This window comes from Protopterus annectens, chromosome 7.part1, assembly GCF_019279795.1.
Source record: "Protopterus annectens isolate FY-2018-M chromosome 7.part1, PAN1.0, whole genome shotgun sequence".
Classification (NCBI taxonomy): Eukaryota; Metazoa; Chordata; order Ceratodontiformes; family Protopteridae; genus Protopterus; species Protopterus annectens.
This window is the reverse complement of record NC_056740.1, coordinates 305,464,261-305,487,025: the sequence shown is the minus strand read 5'-3', so window position 1 is coordinate 305,487,025 and position 22,765 is coordinate 305,464,261. Positions and strand designations below refer to the sequence as shown.

The window sequence follows — 22,765 nt, the reverse complement described above, 5'->3', positions numbered from 1 at the left end:
TTGATATCCTCTTTCAAAAGCACATAATAAAGATTTATGATTGGAGAAACCCAAGCACAATTCTCTGTAGTGAATGGAGCCTTATCTGCTCCACTGTCAACTAATTAAAAAAAGTGCAGGAAAGTGAACTGATTTACAGCTTTGAAAGTTGTACAACACTTTAGAATAGCCACACAGTTAACAGGCAGAATCAGTGTCCCTCTGATGAATAATCAGCTGTAAAAGCTGTTAAACACTTCACTCTGCCAACCTTTTATGTGTGTATGTGTGTGTGTGTGCCAACAAAGTGTCTACCAGCTTTAAAAACTATTTTAGTTACTTGCCCCTCTCTTCTGTGGTGACTAGCACTAACCACTGTTATGCTCTAGCACAAGCTAAATTTTTACATCTCTGAAAGATACTTAACAGTTTTGTTAAGGACCTTTCTTATATCAGAAAGATGCTTAAGAATGTTGTTTCTTTCCCCAAGCTGGCACTTAATCACAATTATCCATGCACTACACAATAATAATAATAATAATATTAACAGCATAAGTGACTGGGAAAAATTTCAAGTTATGTAACTGGCACTGTATCAAATACCTTGGTATAAAATATTCACAAAAACAATGTGTGCACATGTTTGGCGTTATGTTTGGTATTCTGACTTTATGGGAAATGGAATGGGGGCTTTAATCTCACAATTCTGCTTGCTTACTTTTTAAACAGCAGAAAAAGGTTCTTCAAGTTAATTTAAAAAAAATGAAAGAAAATATCTGACTTTACAACATGCATTTTATTTATTTACTTCTTTATTTCCATTTGTTGTTGTGGTTTAATACTGTATATAATGCCATACAACTAAATTTATGAAAATACAAAAGTTTATAGTGTTGGAAGTTTAAAAAAATAAAAATTCAACTTTGATATTGAACTGATATTTTTTGTAATATGAAAATACAATACTGCCTAACAAAACAAGTATTACATGCAAGGCTGCATTTTACACAGGGCGCTGCCTCTTTTTTTTTGGTAAGCTAAACACACCTAATAGTGACAAGAAGAAGAAAAATGTCATACCTTCAGAGAAATACATCTGCATATATATCAATAAATTAATCCAGAAAGAGTCCTCCTTAATGATGCATTTCAATAGTGCAGAAAACTGACTGCTGCATTGAAAGGAAGCTTAGGATGCATTGTTCTGCAGGCTATTCTTAAAGGATTCATATTCCACCATCAAGACACAACATGCAAAAATTGCAAAACTAAAAAAAATGTTTTACATTTTGTTAGATTGAGGTGGTTAGATTGTGACCTTTAGCTAAGCAAAAATTGTTTTATAAAAACTACATTCATAATGCAGTTTCAAGCAGTAAACATTCTTTATAATTAAGTCCAATTCTTTTCAATAAAACAAATGTTTGAAGTATAACCTTGTTTTAGGTCAGTTATAGCAGTCAGCAACATTTTAAACACACACACACACACACACACACACACACACACACACACACACACACACACACACACACACACACACACACACACACACACACACACACACACACACACACACACTCACACTGTTACTTCTGTTGTTTTTTATACTTTCTATTCTTTTAACATCTGTGCATAGCTTCCCATGACAATGTGCCTTGTAAATGTTCTGCTGTAGTATAACATGCTGCTGCTTGTTTTGCTGCTAGAGCCAGTGAAGGCCACACCTGAATGGTTCTTCTACTCAACACAAGTACCAGTTATCAAATGAATATACAGATAACTGGTGGAGTTCTAAAATACTTTTTTGTAAAAAAAAAAAAACGTAATCTGTTGAGGTATGCTGCCTTTTTTTAAAGATAAGGGCAGAAAACATCTCTGAAGTGCCTTATTTTTAAGAAGGAAAGCAACCCTTCCTCTTGTGCCAGCTCTGTGGCACTGGGAATGAAGACACGACTATGGCCTAGCCAGCTCAAAGTTGCAGGGGAAGGTGAGAGTGAGCAGAACTGTAGCTAGGTTATTTGGTGCCCTGTGTAGTTCCCCAGTCTAGTACCCCCCTCAACTCTAAGCTGACTCTAAGATGAGGAGCAAAAAAAGGCTCCTTACAGGGGACCAAAAGAAAACGGAGAAATTGTGGAGGGGAAAAAAAGATGGCTCTTCTGCTCTGAAACTGTAACAAGCCACTTGCTACAAATGCAACAAGTGGCTTGGTACAGATAAAGTACCAGACACGCAGGCCTTCCTTATTTCAGCTGTGACCACAAATACATGTTTTGGCATTCATTTCTGAATGCCAGTACTGAACTTCAACACCATCAGCAACTGACAATCATGCACCCATTTTTCTCTGCCCTAGCTACTCCTCTGGTTTTCTCAAATGGCCAAATTGCTCCCATTCAAGTGCAGGTCAGCTCAGTAAGAATGTCTGAACAATTGGGGAATGTGAGCTTGGCATTCAAAACTGCTTATGGTAGCCCTTGAAAGGGGGGGTGTACTGGAGCACAGACATAACAGGAGAGGGCACAAAATACTCCCATTGTGATGTGGACACATATGACACATGAAAGGGTGTGAGCTTAAGCACAAAACTCCTGATTGTTTCCTGTATGATGGCTTCTGAAGAAGAGGAAAGGTTGATGGCTGGCAGATGATGGAGGTGAAATAGCATTATAAAAGAATTGGTTTAGGCTTACGTGGGTAGTAAACCTAGACTTTCATAACTGACATACCTTCTTAGCATCATTTGCTTTCTCCCGTGCAGCAGTAGCAGTTTCCTCTGCTCGTAGTGCAACCAGGCTGTTGTTTGCCCGTTTCACTTTCAACATATCAATCTGGCTATCCAGCAAACCAATCTTATCTAAGGCATCCATTAGTTTGGTCTCTGTGCCTGCAGCTTCTGTTTGTATCTGTTACGAGAAGACAAATGGAAAATACAGTAAAACAAATTATTGTTAACCGAACTGCAGGAAAATACTGACACAGCAGACAGCAATATCTATTTTTATGATATAAACATGCCACTGTATATCTGACAGGTCCCACTGGGTTTATACTAAGTTTTTCTGATCATTCTATCCATGCTGGTGATAATTTTTTTCAGATCATTGTCAACTTTCATTTGTCTTATTTATTTATTTATTTATTTACTGACATTTGATTTCTTGTAAAGTCTGACTGGGCTCATTTTCAGCACAGGCTCAGGGAGAAAATCCTTTAATTATTACAAAACATTTTAAGAATAATAATTTTACAATCTTCAAAAATAAAACAAAAACAACTGCAGTTTAAATAATTATAACAAATTAGACATAATATAAATACATCTGTTAAAAATCGACACAAGGTATATGACAATCATTTCATATTTAGAGAAATTTTAGACAGTCTGTAGAAAAATAAAAGGTAATTTAGTTTAATGCAACTAGGAATTGCAATATGAAGTGAGGGAAAACAAGCTTATGATATATTTAGAGAGAAAGTCAGGGAAGAGAATTAGATAGCAGTAAAGAAGTAAGTGAAGAAGGGAGAGTAAGGTGGTATAAAGAATGAAAAGGTACTTGTTCACATTTAGTGATATAGTTTACCCTGGTTTTGAACAGGAACAGAACCAGATTTTAGCTAGGAAATTTTTCAGAGTGGTTTTGAAACATGGGAGAGAGGGCACAGACCTGATGGATACAATTCCAGGAGTTCCAGGCCTTAGCAACCTTGTACGAGTACAGACAATGCCCGGCAGATTTGCTAGGTCTTTAGACAGGAGTTTTTGGTCACTGGACCTCAGTGACCGACTGGGAACATAGTTGTGCAGAATTTTTTTACTGCTGGACAGGCAGACAGATGCTGGATAATTTTACAGGTGGTAAAAAGATGTGTATACATTAGTTGATGTGGCAGCTTTAACCAATGAAGGCTTTTTCAGCTCTATAATGTAGTAGGTTCTGAAAGGGGTATGTGCTGCAAATTTAGCAAATTTGTTATAGCATTTTTCAAGTTTTAATTTTTGTGAAGCCTGGAGGTTAGTAAGGATGGGAGTGCCATACAGAAGAATGGGGAGGAGATAAGTAAGTGACAAGTGTAGTTTTAGTTGCATCAGTGAGTAAGTTTTTGGCTCTGTAAAGCATCTCTAGTTTTTGATGAGTTTTTCTTAAGCAATTTTGTATATGCAGGTCGAATGTAAGATTATCATCCACTATCACTCCTAATAGTTTGCTATAAGAAGTGACTTCAACGGCTGTATTATCAAAACTGTATCATCAAGAGGGAGGACTTTATTTTTTTATGGGAGAGGGATTTGGGAAAAAAGTATTTTGGTCAATTTTGGGTTGGGCATGAGTTGTGAGTTACGAAGCTATGGTGGCTGTTAAAGCTTCCTGAGTAATTTTTTGGAGGTATTCCATGTTGTCATATGTGCAAATGACAGTGGAGTCTCCTGTGCATTGTATTAGGATGGCCTGTTGTGTGGCAGTACAGAAGGATGTTGGTGAAAATGTTAAAACTAAAATATGAACCTATTACTATATTACCTACAGTGGATATAAAAAGTGTACACACCCCTGTTAAAATGCCAGTTTTTTGTGATTAAATCAAAAGGTGCTTCAACAAAGTATTAGTTTAAGGGTGTGCACATTTATGCAACCAGCTTATTGTACATTTTTTATTTTTTTATATTTTTCCCCTAACAGATCTTTGTTTTTCAGTTGAATTGTACAGGTTATAAAGTCACATTAAAGGTGGGAAAAGTTTTGAAATTATTTACTGTGGTCTCATTTTTTTATATTACAAAAACCTGGCATTTTAACAGGGGTGTGTACACTCTTTATATCCACTGTATTACTAAAGAGGAGGGGACCAAGGACAGAGGCTTGTGGTACACCAGTGGTGACTGGGAGGTAATGAGAGACCATGGAGTACCATTTTACTGACTGATACCTATTGGATAAGTAGCTTTTGAACCACAGAAGGGTGGGCTGAGACAGTCCTAGTGAGGACATCTGAAGTAGAAGTTTGCTGTGATAAACTGTGTTGAAGGCTTTAGACTAGACAAGTTTAGAAATAAGGACTATACTAGTTTGCAATTATCTCTAGCTTTACTGACAGTATATATATATATATATATATATATATATATATATATATATATATATATATATATATATAGGTTAGAAGGGCAGTGTTAGTACTACGGGAAGGGCGGAAAGCATGCTGTATATGGGATAGGAGTTCTTCCTGCAGGAGACAGTTTACCAATTGTTTTTAAATGCATTTTTCAAACATTTTGGTGAGGGGAGATGCAACTGCTATAGGTTTAAATTTATTAATGTCTGTTGAATTTTCTCCTTTGTGCAGAGTTATAATGTGTGACTTTTTCCAGTGAAAGGAACGCAGAATTCCCAGACTGACCTACTTATAAGGATTGAGACAGGATAGGCAATGCTGTTGGCTACTATTTTTAGGTACTCAATTGGAAGGTCATCAGCTGACGAAGAGCACGGGTTAAGGTTGTTTAAGAGTAGTTTTATACAGGATGTGGGCAAAGGTTTGAAGGGAAAGTGGATGTGGTGATACATGGCTGTTGGGCAGGGTTGGGATTAGATGTTGGGGAATCTTTGGTTAAAGGTGCTATAATATCTATAAAATAAAAGTTGAACTGTATTGCAGTTTCGACTGGTGTGTTATCAGGAGAGTGGTTTGGGTTAAATTTTTGGCTGGGATGTAAGATTCCTTTAATGGCTGTCCAAACATTTTTTGGGCTGTGTTTAGTATTACTCTGAAAGTTATTATAATACAGTTTTTGTCTTTATTTGTTTTTTAGTACGACTGAGAAGCATTCTGAAGTTTTCACGATACTGAGGTGTTTTTAGATTTTTGCTATTCTTTCCATGCTTTTTCTTTATCTTGCATTAGCATTTTACTCTTTTTGGATAGCTGAACTGCATTGTTTTCAGTCTATTCCTTCTAGGAGGTGCAAGGCTATTTAGGATGTTTACAAAAGTTGTACTGAATTCAATTACAGCATCTTCTAAGGGTAGAATTTTTAGGAAGTTCCAGTTAATAGATGATAGTATAGTAGTGAATCTTTCTGGGTTAATCTTGGAAAGGTTATATGTTGTTTTACAAATTTGCTGTTTAACTGGATGTGTGAGATGTCTAGTCATATAGACTGGGAGATGATCACTGACAGACTCTAACATTGAACCTGTGGTGGAGTATTTGCTAGGGTCTGATACTAGGATCCAGTGTAACAGAGAATTCGATGTCTTGCTATACTGTCTGGGGCTATTTAGTTGTGTGAAACTATACAAGTTCAGGCTAAATGTAGGAGAGTTAGAGATTATCCCCAACCAACTGACAATCACATCACCTAGTGATATATTTTCTTTTGAAATGTTATGGATATCCAATGCATCACATCTTCCAGTACAGCTGTATTGTCCCCAGGAGGGATATAAAGGAGATTAATACATCCATCCATCCTCAACATATTTGTTTATAATTTTTTACTTTGAGGAAATCAATAAGAAGCTCTTCTGAAATTAATTTTGGTTTTGGTTTCTTATAAGGGAAATTTGTAAGTATGGGGAAATATTAAAGAAATGCCACCAACTTTCCTCTTTATACGGTCATTATGGATGATACTATAGCTAAGAGGTATAACTTCAGAGTCATTTATGGTAGATTTAAGACAAGTTTCAGTTATGGCGAGAACATCAGACTTATGCTGGGTAATCCAGGCATGTAAGTTCAGCAGTTTCATTTCTTATACTTCTAACATTTATTGTAGCAAAGATTAGATCACCAGGGTTGGGAATTGGCTGCTGTTGGGTTACAGAAGTATGTGGGAGAGAATTATCTCTATGTTCACTGTGAATGGTGAGGCCAGGATTAGGGTGTACATCTCCTCCTAGAAGGATTTTAGTATATCGGGGAATTAAGTATACTTGTTTTCTGGAGAGGATTCTTACAACTAATTTTGTTTTGGTTTGAGTTGAAGTGCAATTAATTAGCCTATATTTGGAATATGGGTGAGGGGAAATATTAAATAGTTTTGGTGAAATGTGTGGAGTGTGTAAACAGGAAGTATGGATAGGTGGTTGGGACACAGTTGGAGAGATGTTGTGAGATATTATTAAGTCACGGTAGGATGAAAGATAGCACAGTAGCAGGAGAAGGATAGAGGATAAGCAGACCATTAGCATAATTAAGTACAGGAATCTGTCTATTATAGATATCAGGTTGTGGGGAAGTAGCAGTGAAGAAGGAAACAAGAACTTGCAGGACAGTAGTGGCTTCAGTTATGGTGGATTCTGAAAGCTGGAAGATGATAGATAAGGAAAGAAATATTTTCCATAAACAAAGAAAGGTAGGTTGTCCTGGTATCTTCTCTGGAAGGTAAAGACTAGTGGGGCATTAAAGGCTAGAGTATAACAATGTAATCAAAATATAAAGAAATGAGGGTTTATTTGGGGAAAAGAAAAAGATACAATGTGGAATAGAAAGGTACTATTAGGGAGGCTTGTGATTATAAATGGATATAGTGCAAAGCAGTATGGGAGGGAGAAAGATAGTTGCGATAGCTCCTTATTTTCTTCCTGAAACTGAAGTACAGCCTTTAAAGCTACTGCTATTACATTCACTCACACAGTGTAAGATGTTTTTTCTGTCCAACTTTCATGACTCTAAAGGACCTATATTTGCCAAACCACCAAACAATGTTACTGTGCATTTTTGCTCTCCCCTTGCAGATGCACAAGGTAGGTATTAGCTCAATGGCAAGTACTTAGGGTCTGAAAACTCAAGTAATCCTAGCTGTTGGTTATACACTTTGAATTGCAGTTTGACAGAGCTACACATATAAATGTCACCACCCATACTGCAATTACCTTTACTCTTTGAAAGTACCAGGATTGACCTCATTAATAGCACTTCTGCAGACTAAATATAACAAACTCTCTCCTCCCTTCCCTAAATGTTAAGCATTTACCTGTAGTCTTGCATTCCACTAGCCTTTTCTGCAACCCTATCTGTTTTATTAAGCTTTACTATTCCGATAGATATCGCCACACTTTGTGTGTCATGCTGTTACCCAAAGGATTTCATAGGTAAATACTAGGCTATCAGTCTGCAGACTATGACAAGCCTAGCCCATAACCACAGGTCAGAATTAAACTCTGTACCTTGTGTTTCTGAGGTAAAGACCTTAATCATCATGCCAATACCTTCCACCATTTTCTTAGTTCAATTATAGCACATAAAAGTCCTATACAGACTGTTCTGCTATACCTAGTTTTCAATATAATTAAAAATTCCTCTCGTTCTCCTTATTTACTAATTTATTTCCTTTTCAGATGCAAAGGACAGCATAATCATCTTTTCCTTTTTTTACTTTATCCATCCCAAACCAGTTGTGATTGTCTGTGCATGAAGTTTCAATTACTGCCACAATATTAGGACACTTTTTTCATTTAAGGCAGCAGCTTTTGCCTACAATATGGCATTATCAACTATTACCTGGAAGGTTTATCTTTGCTCGTCTTTCCTTTCCCTCTCATCTACAGTGAAATTATGCACCCCCCCCCCCCCCCCATTTATGACTAATCTCCATCCTTGATCAAAGCTGATGCTTTAAATGAAAAGGACAGACTTTTCTGCATCTTCTCACTTAACTGGTTTAAATACTTGTTGAAGAAACACTTAAATCTCACTTAAATCCATGCAGACTGTCATATCAACAAATGCTAATGTCCTTCCAAATAATTTCCAGTACTCACTAAATCAAAAATCCAGAGCTCTGTAACAGTTGTTGAAATGTATACAGAAACCCACAATGCAGCACACTATCGCCTCCCATATACAAACAGATAACTCCCCAGAAAATGCTACCATATGTGCTATTTACCTAATTCTCTTCTTAATTTTACATACACTTCCCTTTTTCTCAGCCAACTCATTTGTTCTTAGAAGGATAAAATCCCACTCCCTTCTGCATTCCACTGCTTCAGTGATTCTTAAGATATGCTCCTTGTCCTTACAATCCAAGGAACTAGACAGACATCTACTTCCCCATTACCTAGCTTCTTAACAATGAAATCTCCCATGAGAAGTTGATATTTTGTCTTATGTATTATCAAGTCACCTACCTATGAATTTCTCCTGTAAAGGCTCCAAGCATTCTCTCAACTCTCCATTGCTCATACCTGCACTCTGTGCCAGGACTACAGTACATGTATTTTTGCAAAGCGCACACAATGACATCAAAACAAAAACTGATTTCTAACAAAAATACACAAGATTGGTGTAAACACTGATTTTCATGGTACTTCTTTACTTACTAACCTTTGCCCAGACAGCCTGCATTTGTCACTGCCATGTGCTTCTCATCATACATTCAGTTTCCTTGCTTCCTACCCTTTCTTTTTTGACAGTACAATCTAACCATCACTATCTGCTTCTGACTGTACAATCGGCTTCTAAGTTACTGCATCATTCAGGATCCACCTCATACAATTCAAGTTCCCTACCTACATCCTATGATGCACAGTATCAAAGAACACAATGAAGTCCAAATGCACAGGGTTCTCTTATCCATCACAAAGATGGCCCAGTCACAGAAATAAACTATTCCACACTCTTCAACATGCTAGAAAATGAATACTCAGTAAAGCCATAATTCTGCCATATGCTTTTCTATGATCACCCATGAAATTAATATGAAACTAGCAGTCATATAATTACCTGAACCCTTCTCTGACCCATATCTGTCCAGCATTACAGTGCTTTTCTTACATTTTTTGCTACAATTAGCATCCAGTGGTAGCTCAGAAGTCAAAATGTTACTGAATGATGGGAGCAGATGTGACTGTTTTAGAAAACAAAGACATTTTTAATTAAATTTACTAGTTTACTTTATTATACGAATACTTCTGCTTTGAGGATGACATGCACTGGTACTACTGTAAAGTGTTTAGTGCAAGGCATTTATTAGAGGTGTATCTTTGTCAGTATGTGCATGTGTGATGCAGTGGTGTATAAGCCTAGCTGGTTCAGTCAGCACCCTGAGCCAGTACTGTGAACCAGAGCTCCACCCTCTGCTCTTCAAGAACAAACAAACAAAACAAAAAAAAAAAAGCACTTCAGTGTAATAGGCTGATACATACATTGTAAATGATCAGACTACTACAGTCAAATCTATGAACTCCCCCAGCTCTGCCAATGAAGAGGGAAAAAAAGACATTCCTCTTGGTACACCAACCAGGTGGCCAGATGCACAACACACCTCCGTCCCTCCTGCTCCAGCCATTCAGGTCCCATTTTTGTGCCCTGACTCCAACTCCCCATCAACACTGCCCACACAGAGTGCCACAGTACTTTTGCATTAGTTAAAAAAAAAAAATCTCCTTTTTAAACTGTAGCAAACTGCTTACTCAAATGTAGCAAACAGTTGCTACAGTTTATACCCTGCGTGCATGGAGCACTATGGTGCTCATGTTTTAGTTAAAAAAAATCTTCTTTTTAAACTGTAGCAAATTGCTTTCTATAAATGTAGCAAACAGTTGCTATGGTTTATATTGTGCTTGTACAGAGTGCTACAGTGCTCAGGTTTTAGTTAAAACAAAAAAGATTTTTTTTTTACTTTTAAACTGCAGCAAACTGCTTGCTACAATGTAGCAAGCAGCTGCTACAGTTTAGACCACACATGGAATGCTACAGCACTCAGGTTTTACCACAAATGCAATACCGGCTTTTAAAAGTGTATTGCATTAATGAAAGATTGGGATTGGCTGGTTGTGCCCCCCCCAACACTTAGTGCCTGGGGTAGTTGCCCCTCTCACTCCACTTAGCTAATATACTGCAGTGAAGCTACGGTAATGAGAGACTTCCCTTTTCATTCAAGGTGCACTGACCATAGAGTTGATGACATTTCTAAAGTGGTACAGGAAACAAACATCCTTTCATGATGATGTGAGATGGTTGGACCCACACATACACATGTAAGCAAAACACATTTTTGAGTGGTTTTACAGTTCAGTGAAACAAGTGCTGCATTCCTATTGGTAGTTCACTGACATATTCTTTTCTGTAGCAGTAGTCCTGTGCTAAGATGTCAGCTAATGCTGATGAATTGTGCTGGTTTATGAGGGTGCAATATGGATCTCCTTCGTGCAACAGAATCATCACCACCAATCACCCTTGTAGATATTATGTCCTTAAGTATGTACATAACACATACATGTTATGTGACTCTGAGAGTTCCTTATTTGCCCAGCGACGGTGTTTCCAGTTAGGAAGATGTACCAGGCATGGATGCCCACTATTTCCACTATTTGCTCTTTATTTATAACCTTTTGATAAGGTAACTTTGAAGCTCAACACTGCACAGACAGGTGAAAGTTGAGGTAAAATGATCCCATTTTGATGATGATCTGTTCATAGGTAAGTACAAGGCTAGCTGCCCTTGCAGGCCATTTTAAGTCTAGCCAGTTTCTCTTTTTGTGCTCAAATTAACCCATCCCATGGTCAATAATTACATATTTTACCCTTAATAAGAATAACTGGAATCATACCATAGGTAACATGAGGGATATAGTATAAAGCATTTAGGAGCTGCATCTGTCCATTAATAGTACAGGGGGCAGTCCTTGGGTTAATTTTCTGTTTCTCATCTATAGATCCAAGTTGTGCTTGAATATGGACAGGGATGGACTTTGTTTTACCTGGAAGAGAAGTCTGTTCCAGAGCAATGGTATCCTCTGCAAGATATACCTGTCCTCCAAACTGTTCTGTTGTTGTTGTTGCAGAAGAGGTTTAGATCACTAAGTATTTCTGATGGCATTCGACTTGCTGATGTGCAGTAAATCCATAAATATTGGATCAGAGGATGTTTTGCATGCCAGACACATGTCACTTCTTAGCAATTTGAAGGATACAGAGTATAGTAGCAGGGCTTTGAGTCAGTCTATGTGTGACGTTGTTAAGGCCTTGTACCTTTTCAATAAGGTATCTCTGTGGGCGTTACAGTTGTTGCATGTCTGGACAGATGCATGACAAAGGGGGAATTATATTTAATGACTGGCCTAATGAGGGCTGAGTAATGGGGGTCAATGGCATTCCTAGATCTAGACACAATCCCTTTGTTTATAAGCTGTGCAACACAGAAGGACTTTCTTACAAAAACAGACACATGTTGGTCAAAAGTTAGGCCACTGCCCACATAAGTTCCCAAATCCTGAACAACTGGGTCAACTCTTAGGAATGTATTGTTAAGGTGGTAGTTCTCTGGAACCAGTTATTTATTTGGGACAAACCTTCCTGCAGGCAGCTAAGTCATTTAGGGATTCAATGACTGCTCCTAGCTTGCAGTCACCTGAAAACTTAATCAGCCAAAGCCCTTCAGGATTGGCTTTTACTTCAGGAGAGTAGATGCCAAACAGGAGAAGACCCAGCACAGAACCCTAGGAGGACTCCACAGGTGATTGGTCTTTTTGTGGAGGTAGCTTCCCCTATTTTGACTTCCTGCATCCTATCTGTGAGCCAGTTGGCAATTCAATGGTGACATAGGCATTTACTCCAAGTTTATTTAGGTTTAATACTATGCATGACTGGGGAATTGTGTCAAAAGCTTTGGCCAGTTCGAGGAATGCAGTCCGTACCCTTTTTGCCTTCATCCATTGCTTTGGTGACCTTTTCAAAAAAATCACCAGGTTAAATAAGAATGGGTTGCCCTTTACGAATCCAAACTGAGCTAAGTCCAATGTTATGAGGTTCCCTATGTCCTTACTTAGTTTCATGATAAGTCTTTCTATGGCTTTGCACATGAGACTATCAGAGTTATGGGTCTATAATTGGCCGGGTCTGTGGAACCAACTGTTGTGGGTCTAGTTACTGTACCTGATGGTTTCTAAGGGTGATTATTTCAGGATGTTTAAGAAGTTAAAACATTTTTGAAGGCTATTGGATATCAGTTTAATCAAGTAAAGATTAGAATTCTTAGCTTAAACTCTGCCCCTAGACATATGCTGAAGAAGAAATTCCCATACCAGTGGCGTTTAATACCTTGGGATGTGGTTGGTTCCTTCCTGCAGTAGACAGTTTGGATCACAAAAGCTGTGATTTTGAAGCAAACTAAATGCTGTTTTACAAAGAAATAGTACTCCATTGGTTCATAGGTAAATACTAGTTTGACAGCCTGTAGACTATTACAAACCAAGCGAGTGACCAGAGGTCAGAATCAAACTCTGTACCTTGTATCTGGGAGGTAAAGATCTCAACTATTATGCCAACCCCTCCTTCACTTTTTTAAACATTAGGCAATGAGTCTGAAGACTACTATACTGCTAAGCAATGACTACATGCAATTTAGATGCTTATTCTAACACTTATTTCATATAGTTTCTAAGCTACATCACTAGAGCTCCCATAGGACTCCTTTTAGATGTCTCAAAAAAGAAGTTATGTCTTACCATAACGTTCCATTTGTGTTGTAGATCTTTATTCATTCAATACTGTTAGGACTTTGGTTCCGTCCTCGGAACCGACACTGCCGTTTCCAAGCTTGCGCCAGCCAAAAACTCTCAGCTAAGACCTACCCATAATGCACCTCTCATCGTCTCTCCAGATCAATTTTGCCCGCCCTTACAATATAGAAATATAAGAGAAAAACAGAAGGAGGCTCTGTCTGAGCAAATACCCTAACCAGGAATTCCTAAAGTCCACTAGGAGTCCAGGCAGGGGGAAGCAGGGCAGGAAGTAATGAATGAATAAAGATCTACAACACAGATGGAACATTACTTCTTTATCTGATGTTTGTAAATCTTTATTCATTCCTTACTGTTAGGACAGAGTCCCAGCTACTTGAGTCCTGGGTGGCCCTAACGAAGGATATTCCTGAGCACCATAGAACCGAAAGATGCTCGTCCCCTGGAGGCCAAATCCAATTTGTAATGAGTGACAAAGGTATGAAGTCCTGCCCAAGTGGCTGCTGCGCAGATATCATCCATAGAGGCTCTGGAATGAAAAGCCACAGACGTAGCCATCGTTCTAGTAGAATGAGCTTTTATTCTGGAAGGTAACTTTTGCTTATTCTGATGGTAGATGAAGGTAATGATGTTTCTAAGCCAGGAGGATAGAGTCACTTTGGATACAGGTTTACCCAGTCTGGGTCCTGTAAAGGCCACAAACAACTGATTTGTTTTCCTGAAAGATTTAGTCTTGTCTAAATAACAAAGAAGTTGCCTATGAACATCAAGTGTGTGCAACAGATACTCCCCTGTGTTTGAATGCTGAGTGAAGAAAACCGGCAGATCAACAGATTGGTTAATGGAAAAAACAGAAATGACCTTGGGCAAGAAAGAAGGGTCAGTATGAAGGGATACTCTATCCCTGTGGAAGTTCAAGTAAGGTCGCTTGACACTCAAGACCTGCAACTCAGATACTGTTTTCACTGAAGTAAGTGCCACTAGAAGTAGAGTCTTCCATGATAAACATTTTATATCACAAGAGTCAAAGCGCTCAAAAGGAGGGCCTGTTAATGACTGAAGTACCAAGGTCAAGTCCCAGGGTTCTATGGGGGGCTTGGCAGTAGGTTTAATGTGTAATACTCCTTTCAAAAAGGTTTTGCACAGGCGATGTGACATGACATAGAAGAATTATCAAATATATAATGAAAATTTGCGATAGCTGCTAAATGTACAGTGATTGTCGCTGCTGAGGCTCCTGCATGTAGAAGTGTCATCAGGTACTGTAGGATCTTTTGAACATGCATAGAGAAAGGATCTAAGTTATGATCTTTGGCCCAAATAGAGAACCTAGTCCATTTGCTAGAATAAATTTTCCTGGTGGAAGGTTTGTGTGAAGCCAGAAGGATTTCACGAACGGGAGATAGGTTCATAGATTAGGTTCATAGATTAGTATTAGGCTAACTGCCCTTTTTGGGCCATTTGAAGCCTAGCCAGTTACCCCATGTGAGAATCAAACCCTGCACCTTGTGTCTTTAACGTAAACACCTTAACCATTGTGTCATCCTCCCACCCCCTGATGAGATATCAGGCAGCCTGGCAATCACTGGAAGTGGAGGAACCAAGCTGTGAGCTTGAGGCTGTGGAGACTGGGGTGAATCAATCTCTGAGGATGAGACAGCAGACCTTGGGAGTGATCCAGGATCCACGGGCTGTGAATCAGATGAGGCTAAAGGAACGGGAACCAGACTTGACGGGGCCAAAAGTGGGCAATGAAGGTCACTTTGCTTCTCAACCTTTGAGCTTTCTGGAGGAATTTCGGGATGAGGGAAAATGGAGGAAAGGCATACAGTAGACCCGAGGGCCAATCGTGCGTTAGAGCATCCCTCGGGGTTCCCCTGAGGGGGGGATCAAGGCAACGTAGCTTCTACATTTGTTGTTTAAGGAGGAAGCAAACAGATCGCAGCAAGGCTTGCCCCAGCGGCGGAAAATCTGATCTGCTATTACAGGATTGAGGGGACCACTCGTGAGGCATCAGGATGTTCCTGCTCAGATTGTCCGCAATAAGGTTGGAACTCCCGGGAATGTGCATTGCTATAAAAAAACAGTTGGAAGCTATTGCCCAGTGCCAAATCCTCATGGCTTCCCGACACAGGGGGTAAGACCTGGTTCCGCCTTGCTTGTTGATATACCAGACGACTGACATGTTGTCCGAATGAATTGCAATGGTCCCAGAAGGGAGGGATGTATGGAACGCTTGCAACACTAAGAGAACTGCCCTCAGCTCCAGGACATTTATGTGTAAGTTAGCCACCATAGGGGACCAGGTGCCTTGGACCATCTTTCCCTGGAAATGCCCACCCCCACCCTAACAGAGAAGTGTCCATAGTCATTGTGGCTGTGGGTTGGGGGAGGCAGAACGGTCAACACCAAAGATTCGATTTTGACTTCATCCACCATAGCATTTCTTCCTTGCAAAGGTTTGTAAGACGTATCATGTGGTCGAGTGGGTGAGTTAAAATCAACCATTGTGAAGAAAAGAGCCACTGTAGTATTCTCATGTGCAACCTCACCAGTGGTACTAGGGTAATGGCAGCTGCCATGGAGCCCAAGAGATGCAGTACAAGGCATGCTGGTACAAAGGTCTGTGGAAGAAGGGCTTGGATTTGGTGTCTTATTTTCGAAAGCCTGTGAGGAGGGAGGGAGGCTTGACAGGATGTTGCATTGAAAACTGCTCCAATGAATTCCAGTGTTTTTATTGGGGACATCTGAGATTTGTCCTTGTTGATTCTAATCACTAGGGTGACAGCGAAACCTTGAGTGTAAGAGAGGCTGTGGATTAGAAGATTCCTGGTTGGGGCGGTAAGGAGCCAATCGTCTAGATATGGAAACACATGGTATCCTTCTAGCCGAAGATGAGCTACTACAACTGCCAAACATTTGGTGAACACTCGGGGGGCTGTCAAGAGACCGACTGGCATTGCCCTGAACTGGCAGTGATTGGCTCCCAGCCAGAAGCGGAGAAATCTTCGGGAGCGGTGATCCATCTTTATATGGTAATACGCGTCCTGGAGATATATAGAGTATATCCAGTTGTCCCTCCCTAGAAAGGGGAGAATGGACTGTACAGTGACTATCTGGAATTTTTGAGGCTTGATAAATTTGTTCACTAGGCTGAGATCCAGGATTGGTCTCCAGTCCCCTGTCTTTTTTGGCACTAAAAAGAACCTCGAGTAAAACCCGGATCCTCTCTGGTCTGGTAGGACTGGTTGGATGACTCTTTTTCTTAGCAGCTTTTCTATTTCTAAGGCTGCTACCTCCCTCTGATTGAGTGGCACATCAGGGATATGTTTGACATGTCTGGGAGTTAAATCGAATGGTATTTGGTAGCCTCTGGATATTATTCTCTGCACCCAAACATCGGTAGTAATAAGTTGCCAGGCTGGTAGGTGCAGAGAAAAACGACCCCCGACTGCTTCCAGAGGAAAGCAATCGGGCCGCTGCTCAGGAGCACTTGTAGGGTCGGCTAGAGAAGGAATCTTTAGTGCCCTGGTTACGCAGACCCCCTCTACCCCGAAAGTGGTGTCTTCCAGAGGAGTTGCCCCTTCTGCCCCAGAGGGATTGCTCACCACGAGTGTCATGAAAAGATCCTTGGGATTTTTTGAACCACAATTTTCCTCTTCTCTGGTTCCTGGAGTAGGACCTCTGGAGTGGGGGGGGGGTGGAAAAACGTATGCCCATAGCAGACAAGATCTTTCCATCTTTCTCACTTTGTGCTAGTGTGTCTCATACTTTGGGATCAAAAATTGCAGATTTGTTGACAGGCACGTTGATGAAGGAAGATTTAAAGGAGTCTGCGAAATCACACAAATGCATCCAAGCGTTATGTCTCATGACAATGCCTGATGTGGCAGCACGAACTGTCCCCTCAGTGGTGTGAGATATCAGACGCATTGAGGAGTTTGAGATCGATTCTAGGGTAGCTAGCTGTGAAGTGACAGTGTCACGCACCTCATCAGGCAGTACCCCTGCCAAAGAGGAAGACATCTCAGAGATTAGGTCTCTTTGGAGGAGAGGGAAGTGTGCCACGTAGTTCAGCGAATAGCAAAGGTTGCTGAAGCAAAGGTCCACTTCCCTAGTCTGTCCATGGCCCGACACTCCCAGTTCAGAGGATGGACAGTGGAACTATCTTCTGCCAGTTCCCTCTTGGTGGCCGCCACCACAACCATGGAATCAACCGTCAGCTGCTTGGACCAGTTGGGCTGGTCTTCAGGGGTGGACAGAAATTTGTCCAGCCTCCAGGGGACAGGTTATACGTTGTCTGGGGCCTTCCAGGCATGCTGCACAATCAGCTTAATAAGCTCATCCGCAGGTGAGGTCACCCAGGAAGTAGATGGCTGGGCACGGAAGGCCTGCAATAACACCGATTCCTCAGAAGAAGAGTTAGAGGACTTCCAGTTTCCCCATTGCTTGAGGATTTTGAGAATGTTTCCAAATGAGAAGTCGTCTGGGGGAGACCGTGGGGACCCTTCTCCCTCATCGCAATCGGGTATCCTCAGTGATAGATTCCTCAGAGGAATCAAGGTCCGTCCTCTTGCACCATTTCTTCCAGGGTGGCTCCCCAGTGGGATCTTCTGAGGAGGACTTTGGAGAAAGGGTTCCTTGGATCCCGAAGTAGGTGGTTGGGAGAGCTGCATGCTAGAGGGGGGTTCTGGTGCCAATATCACTGGTACTGACTGCAAGCCTGCAGAGGCAAGAACCCTCTCCATCACCAGGAAAGCAGACCCACCTGAGGAGGGATGGGAGCTCGGAACCAGGGTCACACTCCACGCCAAGATGCCCACCTCCAGGTGAGGAGCTCTGAGAGAATTGGAAGCTGTCGAAGCTGTGGACATAGACGGTGCCAGCGAAAAAATAGGCGCTGGGCTAGGTATCAAGGTGCCAACAGTCCAAACACTTCTCATAGAGTGCACCGGCTCCAACAGAGCTGGTGCAGCAAAGGTGGTCGGTGCCGACAGGAAAGACACAGCAGTTGGGGCCAAGACAGTATGCACCAGGGTGGACATCGGTACCGAGATCTCCAGGGCCTGGGTAGAGGCCAGAGGAGGATAAACAGGAGATCATGCCGTGAAGGATTCCGAGCCAAAGGGGACGGAAGGTCTAGCTTGAGTAGGCAATTCCCTAGCTGCCAGAAGCTGGTTCACAACCCGCACTACATCTAGTTCAGAAAGATTCCTGGTGGATCTATAGGAGGCTGCTGAAGGAGAATCAGATCTTTCAAGAAAAGGGCTAAACCGATGCCCCAAAAAAGGGTTGTAGGTTGGAGAGTATCTGGTTCTAGGGAGATATTCGACTTTAGGAACTGAGGTCATAATCTGTGGAGCCGGGAGCCGAACAAGCTATCAGCACCATGGCCAGGGATGGTGCCGAAGCAGGTATGGTTGTAAAAGCCAATGTTGGAACCAAGGACGGCAACAAAGCTGATGGTGCTGAGGCTGGAACCAAAACAGGAGGCAATATCAGAGACAGAACCAAGGGAGAAGACACAAGGCCTGGTGCCGAAGAGGTCTGCGCCGAGGGTGCCGGAGAAGCACGGAGCTGACTCGGTTCTATAACTGACGGGGATGCAGGAACTGAATGACTCTGTTTTTCCTTGTGTTTCTTAGTCTTAGGAGGGGCTGAGTCCTCCGACCCAGAGAGAGCCTCTGAAAACCTTTTAGAATTAACTTGTTTTTATGCTCTGCTAGAGTGCAATTGCTAAAATTAGAACAAATATCACAATCAATTATATGGTCCACGCCAAAACAGTAAACGCATCGTGCGTGGCTGTCTGAGTTGGGCATCTTACACCCACACTTATCACACTGTTTAAACCCCAACTTAACTTTGTCTGACATAGTACAGGCAACAAAGGGCTATCCCAAGGGAAATAACAATAAAAAGGAAAGAAAGAGAGAAAATACCAACGATGGCATTTTAAAAATACCACAAGTGGTAAAGGAGGGCCTACCACAGGCAGGAGAGAGGGACAGTACCAACGAGGGTAGAGATTAAACTACCAAAGGTAAAGGGTAGGAAATAGAAGCAGGTTATAGGTGATTAGTAAGAAAAGGCTAAGCTGACTGAAAAAATGACAAAGTTTAAGATAAACTACCCAAAAATTTCACAACTTTCCGCTTAGCTTGAGAGAGATGGCTAGGGATGTCTGACGAGGAACGCAGCAAACGAGATCTGGAGATACTATGAGAGGGGTATTATGGGTAGGTCTTAGCTGAGAGTTTTAGCCTGGCACTAGCCTGGAAATGACTGTGTCGGTTCCCAGAATGGAACCGAAGTCCTAATAGTAATGAATGAATAAAGATTTACAACATCAGATGCATAATTTTATATTTTATTTGGGACAGCAAGATATCAAGGATGAGGTGGAACAAAATTATTTTGCTAGTGAGGTTGGAAGGGTTTTGCCTGCCTGACTCTGTCTTACAATCTCTGGTGGCACACTAAATGCTGGCTTACCTGTGGCAGCTGGATAAGCACAGATCTTCATGGAAGAATTTGCTTCTAACCCTGACAGCCCTGCTGAGTGAGCAGTATCCAGGTGAGCAGTTAATAACTGATGGGCTTCAGGAGTATTGTGAATCCCTAAATAGCTACAGAAACTTTATCTCATAGGGTTGTTTATTGGGAATCCATAACTGGCTACAGGAACTTTATCTCATAGGGATGTGTGACAAATTTTTTAAACACCTTTATTAAATTATCACTAAAGACATAAGCAAACATTCATCAACAGAAAAGAAAACAAACCATAATAACATTTTATTTCCATTTACATACACTATATCACATATCTGTTTTTTATTTGTAATTATCATTAGTCCAACATTATATCAATTGCTGAATTTCTGCCCACCTTTAAACCTCACTCTTCATCCTACTGATCATTATTCTGCATGCGCTGTTCCATAAATTTCCATTTATTTCAATGCAATTTGCTCCTTCTCTTCTAAAGACCCCTGTTCCAGTAATTTTGTCTCTTTTATAATATTCAATACTTCAAACACAATAGGTTTAGAATTTAATTTCCATCTTCTAATAATTGCTTTTTTTTGGCAGCCAACAGAATTAAACTTAATAAGACCTTAGTATGTCCAGGCAATTCACCACCTGTGTCTCTGCATGTCCTTAGTTACAGTCATTTACTCACTCAATATTTCTGACACAGTACTCTGTAGGGGAATTTTTAAATCTGCCAACTCATTACACTCCCAAAACATATGTTCACAAATACCTCTTTCTTCCCCATCACACTTCCAGCATTAGCTATATACACGAAGAAAAATTCTTTGAAGTCTGCTTGGGATATAAACATACCTATGCAAACACTTCCAAGCAAACTTCCTAAACTTTCTGGACTTTGTTGCATACTTGGGAGCCATACATTTGTCTTTACAATGGTCTCTTGTAAACAGCTTTTCCAGTCTCTCTACCCAATCTTTTCTAACCTCCTCTGACTGAGTCTTACAGTTACCATGCAATATTCTGTATATCCACCTAATTCTCTCTTTTTTAACAGCAGCTTCTGTTCTAGATTCAACTAAAAACTCTACCCCAAAAGATTTTTCATTTAAGATTCTCCTATCCCTTTCTCTTGCCTATACTTTGAAATAAATCCCTAGCAGGAAGGCAGTCTCAATTGAGAATATTTTGTTTTAAAACACCATTACTGAATTATCACTTGGACAAAGGCAAACGACTTACACTTACATAAAAGCAAACAAACCATATTAACAAGTTCACATTTATTCTCCATTACAATATAATCAATCCAATATTACATAAATTGTTAAAATGGCTGCCTTTTCTTAAACCCCATTCCACTTCCAAAATATTTTTTTCTGCAGGTAATTTGCTCCTAACCTTTTCCAAAGATCCCACTTCCTGATCTTTTATCTCTGTTACAATACTCACTACCTCAAGTATGGTTGGTTTAGACTTCAATTTCCGTTTTCTAGTAATTGCTATTTTGGCAACCACCAGAATTAAACTTAACAAATGTTACTATGTCTAGGTAAATCAAATCCTGTATCCCAGCTAAAAAAAAAATTTCCTTAGTTACGCTCATTTGCTCATGCAGTATTCCTGAAAGACCACTATGTAGGGAATTTTTAAAGTCTACCAACTTATGATACACTGAAAACACATGCTCCACATACCTCTTTCTTCCCCATCACACCTCCAAGATTTGCTTTCTACCTGAAGCAAAATGTGTTGGGATTCTGCTTGGGGTATAACAGTACCTGTGCAAACACTTCCAAGCAAAAATCCTAAATCGTCTAGACTTTGTTAAATATTTGGGAGCCATACATATGTAATCCCATTGTTTCTTTGTGAACTGCTTACCTAATCTCTCTCTTCCCAATTTTTTTTTTACCTTCACCTTGATTCCTATAGTTATCATGCAATATTTTATATACCATGTAAATTATCACCTTTTTAACAGCAGCCTCATTTCTATATTCAATCTATTCTCCGAGATCTATCCCTGATAATGCCTTACTGGCGTCTTCCCATTCTATTACCTTTCCCTCTACCTTTCCCTTTCTAATCATTTGTTACTAATACCTCTTTTCCTTTGCTCCTGTTATTCTGCTCAATATCCATCCCGAAAACCTTTCTTTACCAAATTCAGATGCTAAGTTCTTCCCAAATCTGTCTCCTATAGCATTGCAATTTGCACTCTGCATTTCTTAATGTAATTAAATATTCTTTCCATTTTGTCTGCATCTGTGAAACCATTCATGTCTCAAGATAATACGGAAATTGTTGCCATTATGATAAGAAGTCATTATTCCCACCTTATATATATATATATATATATATATATATATATACTTTTTTAAATGTCTATTTCCTGCTTTTGTGATACATGCACTACTAATGTTTGGCAGGTTGATTCTTTATACATTTTTTTATCGTCTCCATTTTAACCTATGTCACATTTTACAACACTTTTTGTTTTAATGAAAAACCCTCAAATAAAAAAAACATACAAACCCCCAGAACATTCCCATAACCCGATAACTTAATAGAAACACACAAAAGTATGTACATCTTCAAATAATACAGTTTAAACGCCTACTAGGAGCAATTATTCCAAATAGATGGCTGGAAATACAGATATTATCTAACCTAAAGTTAAGGTTATCCATGATAAGATGCATGTTACTGCCTGTGTTCCTACTTACACTAACTGTTTTTATCTTTGCTCCCCTCCCAGATGTGAAAAACAACTTGCATACTTCCAGAAAACATTAACTTTTATACGGTTGCCA

At 40.1% G+C, this 22,765-nt stretch overlaps 1 protein-coding gene across 1 annotated transcript in view; it reads right to left on the bottom strand.

Annotated features, from left to right (window-relative positions):
• Positions 1–22,765, bottom strand: part of LAMB2 (laminin subunit beta 2) — a 3,750,789-nt gene that overhangs the window by 56,995 nt on the left and 3,671,029 nt on the right. The window contains exon 31 of the mRNA XM_044078730.1: positions 2,709–2,885. Coding sequence (XP_043934665.1) covers positions 2,709–2,885 — 177 coding nt within the window. The remainder of the gene's footprint in view (positions 1–2,708; positions 2,886–22,765) is intronic.